At 45.7% G+C, this 12,234-nt stretch overlaps 1 protein-coding gene across 1 annotated transcript in view; it reads left to right on the top strand.

The window, feature by feature from the left end:
• The window catches only part of VWA3B (von Willebrand factor A domain containing 3B), a 241,472-nt gene that overhangs the window by 33,801 nt on the left and 195,437 nt on the right, over window positions 1-12,234 (top strand). The window contains exons 4-6 of the mRNA XM_032255362.1: window positions 1,341-1,591; window positions 3,115-3,274; window positions 9,726-9,895. Of these exons, the coding sequence (XP_032111253.1) occupies window positions 1,341-1,591; window positions 3,115-3,274; window positions 9,726-9,895 (581 nt within the window). The remainder of the gene's footprint in view (window positions 1-1,340; window positions 1,592-3,114; window positions 3,275-9,725; window positions 9,896-12,234) is intronic.

Raw genomic sequence — 12,234 nt, forward strand, 5'->3', positions numbered from 1 at the left:
AAAAACATCTGTCCCTTTACCTTCAGCAAAATCCACCTCCACATTACCTGTGGTGTGCCCACCCTGGCTTCTGTGTTATAGCAGCAGCTGTGGATGCTGGTGAAGGAGTTGGTAATTCTGCCTTAAAGGGCCGTGAGAAGCCTCAGAGAAGTGATGCTGGAGCTTGAGGAGTGTGAGTGAGCTTGAGAGACACATGGGACAGGGAGAAAAGGAGCCTGAGCCAAGGCACACAAATGTGGAATTAGGTGACGTGGTCTGAAAGCACGTTTTCCAAGATAAAGCACCATATCTTCTTTTGAAATGTGCTTTGTTACAGAATAGGGCATGATTTTTTCTTGTTCCTTTTCTATGTCTTCTATTGCCTCTCTGCCTCCTGAAAGGCCTTGCACAGTGCGTCTGATCTATGTGAGGGGTGGTTTATTTGTGCATACAAGAAATTTCCTGCAAGTCTCTGTCATCATTTGGGGGCAGCCCAAGGACTGTTGGTAGCAGCAGTGAGTGATCAGGTGGTCCAGGTACTGGGGAACTTTACCTGAGAGAGGAGGGCATGAGGACAAAGGTCATGAGCAGAAGGATGAGTAGCCAGGATGGCATCCTGTAGAGGAAGGCAGGAAGGTGTGCTGGCATGTTCCATAGCATTTTCGGAAATATTTTTGGAATGTTATATTTAGGAAATGTTTTAGTGAGACATTATTTTCCATCTGCCTTTGTTGGTGTCCTCTTCTACCTAATTTTTTTTTTGAGATGGAGTCTAGCTCTGTTCCCCAGACTGGAGTGCAGTGGTGCAATCTTGGCTCACCGCAGCCTCGACCTCCCAGGTTCAAGTGATTCTCCTGCCCCAACCTCCCGAGCAGCTGGGACTACAGGTACACACTGCCATACCCGGCTAATTTTTTTTTTGTATTTCAGTAGAGATGGGGTTTCACCATGTTGCCAGGCTGGTCTCAAACTCCTGAGCTCAGGAAATCCACCCGCCTCGGCCTCCCAAAGTGCTAGGATTACAGGCGTGAGCCACCGTGGCCGGCCTCTACCTAATTTCTTAAGAGTGCCCTGGACTTTTTCTGATAATCTGTAACTATAAAGATAAAACACAATATGGAAAGTTTTTTTTTTTTAAGACTGCTATATTTTGAACAGATCACATCATCATCTTTTCGTCTATGGGGAATCCAAGCGTTTTTCAGTTGAAAGATTGGAAGCTTTTCTCCTGGATTATGTAGTGTTTGCAGGATCATTGACAACATTGTTATCAGTGCACAGGTCTCGATGGCAGCACTGTGGCTCTCATGACTTATTTTGGCGCTGCTTTATTGTTGTTTTTGTCTTTTATTTTCATTAAGCTGACAGCTAAATCAGAACTGATTTATCAGTTCGTGGAACATTTAACACAAGCTGTGGAGAGCTACAAGCAGCGAATGGACTGGCTCACCAGCAAAAGCCGGCAGATTTTTGGTGTCATCTTGGAACAGTGCATCACCATAGTGTTGGATTTTGGCGGCATTCTGGAGGGAGAGCTTGATCTGTGCCGAGAGGCTCTAACAATGGTCCTCCAGGAGCAGGTGGCTCACATAAGCAACTTCAATATCATACGGTGAGTTCCCATAGGAAGGGAGGATTTTAGTGAAGCTTCATAGTAACTTGTACATATTTGGAATTAAGCAGCACAGCTGACACAGTTAGCTCTATGGTAAGGGAAGAGGCATTATCTTATACTTTCCCAGAGTTGTAATTTCAGCAGCAATCCCACAGTGAATAAATCTTAGGAACTTTTATCTGCTTTGCACAGGGTGTCTTAGCTTTCACATTAAAACAGATTTAGAAACACACATTTCTTCAGTGCATGGGAAATATAAGAATTTGAATTATGGCAAATATATATTTAAGGCCTTAAATCTCTTCATTCATTTTAGCTTTTAACTTGGGTAATGAATTCAAAGGTCACTAATTTCACTGATTCTCCAGACTGAATTTACAACTCAAGTTGACCTCCCCTATAAGTTGACCCCTTTAACCAGAACAATAGGTGGCTGGTTTTGTAGAATTTCCCATATTTCAGTTTTCACAACGAATTATTTATGGATTCTTGGATTCAAGAGAACTTGGACCTCAGCACTAACTTCTCATCTGGAAAAGTGACTGCACCTCCCTGACAAAAAACATCTGGATAAGGTTTGGGGAAGGATCTAACTTATTCAGTTTTTCTGTTTTTAATCAAATACTTTCAGCTAAATAGAGGACATCTGTGAAGACAATGCCTAATTATGTTCTATCTAGATTCTATTTCTGTCACAGGTATATTACTTAAGGAATCAGGTGCATAAGTCTGCAAAGCTTTTGCTTTCTGGGAAACCTCTGCTACAACATAGATGATACTCAGCTAGATTCTCTATCGAGGAAGCACATAGCAGACATGAGTATGAGCCAGCCCTGCTTCTGATGGCAGGCCATAGGGGCAGTTAGGCCACTTTACTTGCAATTATTGATTGCAGATAAATTGAGATAATTCAATTGGCTCTTCTTTTTTTGGAATTGGGGCTTCCGCCAGTCATTTATAACCCGAAACTAAACGGTTTAAGAAAAATTTCTCAGGATTTAAAACCTAATACTCTGCTGAACTCAGAACAATACCAGTATTAATACAATAAAAGGCAACGTATGGGAATCTTTCAGGACAATATAAACAATGTCATAAAGAATTAGAAGTAAAATTTTAGAGTAATAGAATTGCTGGTAATTTGCAAATTTTTATACTGTGGATTATTATAAATTTACCATTAAGAGAAGCCAGTTACATATAAACTTGCCTGTTTATAAAAATAACTTCTCTTAATATTTTAAAGGACTTATTGTTAATGTTTATCTTTCCGTTTCTCACGTAAGCATTGTTTTTCTACTCAGCAAAGCTTACAGAAGATAGTGGTGCTTTGAGGAACTGGTCTTGAACAGCTTGCTGATTTTGTTGGTAACATCAGAGCCTGCGAGCTAGGATTTCTTTCTTCTTCAGCTCTAGAGATGGATGTTGGCAGCTTGCTGCTCATGGCTGTGAGAGGGAGGGTTGGCATCCCCAGTAGCATTGATCACTGCCCAGTGACCACTCCATGTGATCCCTTTCAGGGTTTCTCAAGAGCCTGTGAAATGGCAGGAAAATGCTACTCCTGTGACCAAACAGTCCATAGCTGCTGCTATCAGCTGGGTTGAAAGACTGACTATTGAGCTGACTGTGAGCAAGGTTGGCTGCATAGATGCTCTTCTGGAAGCTGGGAAAGACAAGACTGTAAGTGCATGTTCATGGCTGGTCCTAGGCCATGGGGGTGGCTTCCAGCTTAACTCTTCACGCTGAGTGACTTTACACAGCCCTTCAACTGATCTTGGGCCCCTCCCCGAAGGATCCCACAGAGACCTCATCAGGCACTGATGGTGATGGCAGAGCTGGACCAACCCAAATGAGGCCCCCAAATACCTGTCCCCTGAACCTGGCTAGGCCCCCTCTGTGGGGTGATTGAGGATGCACGGTAGACCCTTGTTTAACCAGTGCTGGAAGAGCCAAGCGCGACTCACACCCACAGAGTATCAAGAAAGGACAGGAGTGAAGCCATAGTTGTGCATCTCTGCCATATTAATTTCACTCTTGCTTTCCTGCCAATTAGATCAGTCAGTCTCTTACGAGGAGGAGAGTGAGATTGAAAGACTCCTCATAGAACCCTGAGGATGGGGAAATAGGGTTTTCCCAACATCCACGTTCTGAATCTTTCCTAGTGCCTCTTCTTCACAGATGGATCTGTCATCTGTCATGTACTTTCCAAGGTGAAGTACATACAAGCTGATGACTCCATCCATTTTTGGATGTCAATGTATTGACATGAATTTTGATAGGGACCTTTTGGAAATAAAGCTTTACCTGGAAGAAGTGATTAGATGGTGGTGTGTTATGTCTCTTTGAGCTGCAGGGTCTGTGTTTCTGGGAATGACTCTAGTAATAGGAGTGTTAGGCGCAGTGGCAAGCCAGTAGAGACACACTCTGGGCAGGTGGGCTCCCTGTGGGAAGGTCTGCTTGCCTTTGGATACAGTTACTTAACAGTTACGTGCTTCCTCCGCTCTGGAAGCCTGGGGTTTCTGTAAGTTTCAAGCCCTACCAAGTGCATCAAGAAGTCTACTCTTGGAGAAAGAGGCCACGTGCTGTCATCTTGAAAGATAGCCCCCAGTGATCACCAGCCTGTTTTATCCATACTGAGGGTGATGGTTTGTAATTGTTTTTCCTTCCAAAGCCAAAGGAACAAATGTTTTCCATTAAGGAAGAACCAGATACAAGCTTTTTTGTTCCTTGATCCTTCGAGTTTGTTTTAACATCTGTAAAATTTCAAGTGTCTGGACACCTTAATAAGCATTCAAAAAATGAAATATTACCCATGCTCAGGATGTGTGTACATGAGCCTGTGCACATGGCTGTTTTCTTTGTCTGTGAACCTGGCTATTGTGATCACAGCTGACCGTGGCCCCCTGACCTGACTGCAGGGTGCCCAGTGATCCTGCCTTTCTGTTTCACCCCCTCTGGTTTGTGCCTCTTTTTTGTCTGGGGTTCATTCCTATCCCAGGAAGTAAGGAACAATTCAGAGAGTTCCAGGGAAGTCCTATAGAAGAAGAGGAACCAAGAAAGAAGGTTCCAGGCACTGCTCATCAAATGCAGCCTAAAAGCTTTTGAGAAGAGGCTGTGGAGCACAGCACATGCCAGACCTACACAGACTGCTGTGCCCCTCTGCCCATAGCCTCGATCTATGGGTGGACTCAAGGAAAATTCTAGTAAATGCAACTGCCTTGCATATAAAAATGCTGTGCCCTGTTTTATGAGGAGTTAAAAAACACATGTGTGTGTGGCAGGGCAGGGTGAGGTGGGTTCCCATAAGTCCTGCTTCTCTGCTCCATGCCTGTCATGGCCACCCCAGTGAGTTCTGAATTCATCCAGATAGCTGCAGTTTGCTCTGAACAGAAAAGATGGAAAGCTTAAGGAATGTTTTGAACAGCAAATATAAACACCCGGACTGTTCCTGCTGATGATAGCCTGCTGCAGGTTAGCGTCTCCCTTCATGAGCGGGTACTGAGAGGAGCCAAGAAATTGAGTGTTGTCCTGTGTCCACAAATGAACATGCAAGTCTGGTTCCTGTACTAAGTCTGCATGAGGAGTAGGGCTGAACCACGTGCTTGGTCATGGAGAAGAAGGATGCCCAGAGAGGCTCCCGGCCCTCTCCAGGCACAGGCTTTGTAACCATGGTGGGCCAGGAAGACTGGAACAGGAAGCAACGACAGAGGGGGGCCCTGAGGTCTAAGAAGAGCCCGTGCAGAGGGGGAAGTCTGTTGAAATTCTGGCTCTACTCATAGCACTCGAACAGTACTATTGATAGATGAATTACTGTTGCATCCTATGAAAAGGAACCTGGCTCATGGGGTGGGCAGCACATGGGGTTCTGGGGACATGTTTGCATGTTGAGGGGGTTGACATCCTCAAAGACCAGGTGTGTGGACCAGCACAGAGTTTCTGCTCTTCAGTAGCCCTGGTCCAGGACATGCATCTTTGGAAGTTGGTAGCTTCCCAGGCCCTATGAGGAAGGGTGGTATACAGGACGAAAGGGAAGGCTGTTTACCCAGAGCCCTTGTTCTAAGCTGCCTAAGAAGACTGAGGGGCTTTGTGTCTCTGCCAGGACAAGGCCACCTACCCAGAAGACACCTGCATTTCTGATTCTGTTCCTCTCTTCCATCCACCTGCCTGCACATATCTATTTAGTTTTTGGTTTCTTTTAATCATATTTCCTGGGAGGCCAAGTGAGTGGATTAAAGACAGACCCACATGATTTCATAAAGAACCTTCACTGCTAGACTGAAAGCCGAAGCCTGGCCACATTAATCCATGACCCTGGCAGTTCATTTATTTCCTTGTAGTGGTTCAGGCAGGAATCAGATCTTTTTGTTTTTGTATCTCTGATGCCTAACAAGGGGTCTATAAATGCCTGTTGAACAGTGAAGGGTTGGAAAGGAAATAATTTTGATATTCTTATGTTTGAGGGGAAGATGTGGGTCCCATTTTCAAGCAATGGCATAGAGTTGAGTTTTGTGAATTGAAGGGAGATGGCCTGTGTGGGACTGAACAGGTGAGTCTTGTAGGACCCTGGTGGGGATGGCAGGTGGGGACAGAGACCCTGAAACCTGGGAGGCCAGAAAATCGGAGGTGGTGAAGGGTGTTAGAAGGGATCTGAGAGGTGAACTAGATCAATACCATGGGGACAGTCCCCACCATGGAGGTAATCAAAAGATCAAATGGGCTGAGACAGCAGAGGGCTCTCACAGGTGCAGGGGGATTTCGGAGGTCAGATCCGAGGTCTGGAGTTGGCCAGAAATGTTGTAGTGTTCAAAGTTATATGCAGAACGAGACAGAATTTTGCGGATCTTTCACTGCTGTTCTGATTGACTTTCTTTTTGCTCTCTGAAGAGTGAAGATTTTTATACCTGGAAGCCTAGGGGATGAGAGCACAGGCTCTGGCCAGTGGGACAGAGGGCAGTCAGAGTAGAAACGCACACTCCTAGTATGTTTCTTTCTTCCCCCAAAAGCTGCAGCTAGGAAGATGTCAAGGACTCCTTGGCGGGGCAGAATGCATGCTACTGTGTGAAGCTACAGAATGAATGGCCCAGATGTAATAAAGCATTTCAAATGAAAACATAAAGGCTTCTCCCTACTTGATGTAGTATGAAGTGGCAAGAGTTTTTGACTCATTCTAAAGGAGCGGAATGGAACTTATGTATTTTATTAAATTCAGTGCAAATCAGCATTTAGGGAAATGTGGTCAGTGAGGAATCTACTCCAGGACAGAAGGCTGCTACTGAGCCTCAGGACTGGCCTTTGCCTTCAAGAAGCTCAGAGACACTGGTTAATGGTGCAGATTCCCATGAGGATAACTCCCTTAAGCCACACAACCTCCTGGTCCCAACTTTTGGTCAGTGGTGTTGGTAACAGGGGGTAGGAGCCTGAACCCTTGAAGTAAATTTTTTCACTTCCCTCGTGGGGTAATGATGGAAGTGAAAAAAGTGCCTGCCCAGGGCCACCTTCTCTTGCTTGATCTTACTTTCTGAATTCTGGGGCTCACATGCATCTCTAACAGGTGACCAGCCTTGCCATGAACAGCACAGTGTAGCCGTGGACGGCAAGGGCAGGGCTCATGAGGCTGGGCAGCCTGGGCTTACCAGCTCCAAGGCCAACTCAGTTTTCCTTTCCAAGCCTCAGTTTCTTCATCTGTCTACTGGGGCTAGTAATAATTCACACTCCACAGGACTGTTGTATTGAGTAAAGTAATTCGTTTTAGTTTATCATCTCAAATAGCCAACAGTCCTCAAGTCATTTTGCTTTAAGAGGCATTTTGCCAGTTTGATGGTGGACAGGAATAGGTAGCATGTTTATCCTTTCAGTTTTTCTAAGTGTCATCACGTGAGCAGAAAGGGGAGGCAGAAAGACTGTGTGCAGGAGAGTGGTGGGGGCAGATAGGTGGTCTCCATGTAAAGCGTGTCCCAGGAAATCTGTAGCACAGAGAGTTGACTGAAAATGTATGTGATTAAGAAGCTGAGTAATGAACTTAATGAATAGTGAATAACATCGCAGCCTTAGTAAGGGAAAGGAAATCCTGACTCACTGCTGGCTACAGCAATTTTTGGTTTGATGAAATCTCGAGGGAAAAACATTTCTGAACAAGAACTTCAGGATTTTGGATTATTGTCAGAGCAAAAAAGCTGAGTTTACATGATGTGCAGTGGGCGTGTGAGGTGTCAGGAGCGGCTGACAGACCACCTCGAGATGTGTGTCCTCACCTTCCTCTTCATCTAACAAACCCTAGAAAATACTCTGCTTCCCTGTCTCAGGCCGTGTGTCATTTAGATCTGTACAACAGGATGAGCCTGTCCTCATGCTAAACTTGGGCACTGACGCAGCTGGAAAACTCGCATAAATAATAGGGCTGCTAAGTGGAAGCCTTTTAAATGCGTCTCACACAAGGTCATGCATAAGACCAGGAAAAGAAGGCAACAATACATCTGCTGGCAGAGCAGTGCTGGCTGTCTATAAGGAATCTGGAGAAGATGATTTCTTCCTTTCAGGGTTTTTCTTACTCCCAGTTTACTGACTTGAAGAAATTTACAATATCCCCCAGTCTTTTACCACTTGATAGGTACTTTTTAGAATCAGGGAATTGGTGTTGAAAGGCCTGAGAGAAAGAGGCCTGGGAGGGGTCCAGGGCTTTCTGTGCCTCACTGGTGGAGGGGTGTTTTTCAAGTAGCCTGATATCAGCTCCCACTCTGTCCTTTTCCTAAGTCCCAGTCTGGGCCCCACCCCCTGCCTCCCACCCTCACCCCTTCCGCCTCCTTGGCACACAGTCCATCTGTTGCAGGCAGAGCACTCCAACCAACTAGAAATCAACCATGAGGCCACTCCCACCCTTGGCCAGGTGAGTTTAAGGCCTGGGATAGACGCAGAAGTGAGGCCATTTGTTGACTATGTTCAGCTCACCGGTATTTGGGATTAGAGCAAGGAGAGGGCTGTGAATCCTAAAGGGATGGTGACATCTGTTTATCCTCTACCACAGTACATTCGCTGGGGTTTCTTCCCCAGTTACATCTGGACACACTCCATCGGGACTTTTTAGGGCAGGTTGAGAGGATATGGATTCCTGGTTCTCCTTGGGTTTTTCACTTTCTGAGATGTATGGAAATCCACACATAGGTGTAAGTCATCCTGTTTCAACTCCATCATGAATAATAAACTGCATTATCTCCCTTTTTACAAGGGAAGACACTGAAGTTAGGTCATTCGCCTGAGGTGACAGAGCTCCTGGGTGGCAGGGGCAGGGAGTACTGCGAAAGCACCATCCTAGGAGGATTGAGGGTGGCAGGGCTGCAGCAGGGCGGGAGGGGCGGCTGTCTCAGGGCCCGGGAGTGGGTTCTCTAGCTCTCAGTTTAGCAGGTGGCACTTCTCTGGGGTTGTCTCCTAACTCGGGGAGGTATATACCTCCCAGAATCACTGGTTTAAGCTGTGTGTGTGTGTGTGTGTGTGTGTGTGTGTGTGTGTGTGTGTGTGTCCTGAAACAGGGGTTGCTTATTCTCCCGGTCTTTTCATGGCCTGGTTTGGTGGTGAGAGGCAGGGCACTGCAAGCGGACCTGGCTTCTGACCAGCTGTGCAGTCAGGACGGTCTCACCCCAGCCCCAGGCGTGCGAGTCTCTGCTGAGGTGAGCCCAGAGTTGGAGCCAGCTGGTGATGTGCCCTCCTTTCCATTTTCTGCCTCAGACAGAGGACACATGAGTTTGCATTGTGGGATTCTGGCACCACCATGGAAATGGCAGATAAGCTTCCTGCCTGCAGTGGCTGTGCCAGTGCTTCCTTCATTGCTTGACTTGAAAATAACCACTCTGAACCTGCGCGATGTATTTGTGGGCCAGAGGAAGTTCTCCAGATCTCCATATTCTTCTCATGCTGTACCCAAGACAATAGCCACTGCTGAGAGACCTCTTGGCACCAAGCCTCGAATATCTCACTTCCTGACTGGCCCTGATGTCCTCACAAAACCCTGGGCAGGGCTGCTATTCTTTCTGCCCATTTTTTTTAAAGACGTCATTTTGTAGAAAGTGTATTACTGATGAGTCTAGTGCCAGGCTAGGGTGTGTCAAGGAGATAAACCGTTGGCACCACTGTTTTGCAGATCGAATCCATTTACTACTTTGTGGTGGGGGATGTTCCTGAAGAATCCAAGGAGCTTCTCCTCCAGAGTGCCTTGGAGAACCCGTATCCGGTCCACACAGTATCCTTCAATGCCAGAGGGGAAGGCACTATAGCTTTCCTAAAGGACCTGAGTGCCAAGACCCACGGCAGGTAGGCAGAAAATATGCTCTTGAGTGACAGCAAGTGGGTTGCCTGCTCACACGGGATCAACAGTGGGTCTTGCATTCTTCATGGCTTTAAACAATCTGTTGCTATGTTCTCCTCTTTCCAGTATTGTCTTTAGTCTCTCTGCACCTTTTCGTCTCCATCCTGTATTAATCATGCCTATTTTCCACAATTCTGATGCTTTGACCTCTTGAGGCCCTGCTGGCCTAGGGGACCCTGTCCCTCCCAAGGCTAGCCAATTCCTAGAGATAGCAAATTACTCACTAGGGTGCACTTTCATATGCAAACCAACCAACCAGAGCCCACACTGTCAGTCCAGGCTCTCTCACTTAGGACCACTGTTCTCTACCCTGGCCACTCCAGGGCCACACACCAGAAAACTCAGGACAGCCCCTACACCCCAGAGCCCATGGAGATTATTCAAATAGCCAGTCCTAAGCCTGCTTACTCATGTTCTCCTCTTCCTTACCTTGGAAGCTGCACTAAAGGCCCTCACCTACCTTTCCCCTCACTCCCTCTGCTTCCCAGCTCACCCGGTGCTTCCCTGTGTGGTCTGTGTGGCACGCTGTGCCCCTCTCTTCTTATGGGAACTGTGCTAGTCAGCTTGGGCTGCCATAACAAATTGCCACAGGCTGGGTGGCTTAAACAAGTATTTATTTCTTACAGTTCTAGAGGCTGGGAAGTACTAGGTGAAGGCGAATTCAGTTTCTGGTGAGGGCTCTCTCCCTGCCTTGTAGGCAGCTGCCTTCTCACTCTGTCCTCACATAATGGAGAGAGAGAGACAGTGTGTGAGCACTTACTGGTGTCTCTTCTTCTTTCTATAAGGTCACTCATCCTATGGAATCAGGGCAGCCCTTTGACCTCATTTAACCTTTATTACCTCCTGTTCTATCTCCAAAAACAGTCACATTGGGAATTAGGGCTTCAACATACAAATTTTTTGGCTTGGGTTTCGGGGAGCATAGTTCAGTTTGGAGTGAAACTGAATAACAAACTATCTTTTCAGCGGCAATAGGCTTATCTGTTGGCCTCACAATACATGAATAATAGTAAAACCTGCATTTTAAAACATATGTCCCTGCACCCTGGGTCTGTGTGTGTGTGGATAAATTTAGGTGCCTTGTAGAGAAAGACCAGCTACTTCTGTGGTTACAAGGAGAATTATAAAATCCTTCCTAAGTTCTCCTAGAAATGGGTACAAGGTCTTCCCAGAGCACTTGTTCTTTCAATTTGTTTTGAATTGATACATATTTGTACATATTTATAGGGAACATGTGATATTCTGTTGCATGCATAGAATACAGAATGATCAGGTTGGGATTAGGGTGCCCATCACCTTATTTATCATTTCTGTGTGTTGGGAACATCTTAAGTCCCCTCTTCTGGTTATTTTGAAATATAAAATACACTGTTGTCAACTATAGCCCATCCACGTTACCATCAGAACATTAGAACCTACTCCTTCTATCTCACTGTACGTCTGTACCCATTAACCAACCTGTTTTTATCCCCCGATCCTCACGCCTCTCCCAGCCACTGGTATCTGTCATCCTACTCTCATCTTCATGAGATCAACTTTTCCACCTCTTGCCCATGAATGAGAACTTGTGATATTTGTCTTTTTATACCTGGCTTATTTCCTGTAATATAATGACATCCAGTTCCATCCATGTTGCTGCAAATGACAGGACTTCCTTCTTTTTGTGGCTGAATAGTATTTATTACGTATAAACCACCTTTCTTTAGCTGTTCACCCATTGATGGACTCTTAGGTTGATTCCATATCTTGACGATTGTGAATAATGCTGTAATAAACACAGGGTGCAGATATCCCTTTGATATGCTGACTTCCTTTTCTTTGGGTAAATACCTGGTAGTGGGATTGTTGGATTGTATGGTAGTTCTATTTTTAATTTTTTGAGAAATCCCCATATTCTTTCCTATAATGGCTGTACTAATTTACATTCCCACCAACAATCTATAAGACTTCCCTTTTTCTGCCCCCTCACCAGCATCTGTTATTTTTTCTCTTTGATAATAGCCCTCTTAACAGGGAAAGATGGTATCTTGTTCTTAAGTGTAGGTGCTCATCACAGTCACTGGGGAGATTGTTAATGACACAGAGGCCAGGCTTTACCTTGCCAGCTCATTCCATGTCAGAGAGAGAGCCCAATATGCATTCTTTCCATCACTTTGCCTAATAACTGCCCAGAGAGCTTGATTGAAATGCAAATTTTTTAGCCACAGCCCCAGAAATTCTAATGTTCAGGGTCTGAGGAGGGCTAGAAATTGTCATCGTTAACAAGACATTGGGACTGTGAGGA

The sequence above is a fragment of the Sapajus apella genome, unplaced genomic scaffold (assembly GCF_009761245.1).
Source record: "Sapajus apella isolate SASKATOON/1434 unplaced genomic scaffold, GSC_monkey_1.0 scaffold89, whole genome shotgun sequence".
Lineage (NCBI taxonomy): Eukaryota > Metazoa > Chordata > Mammalia > Primates > Cebidae > Sapajus > Sapajus apella.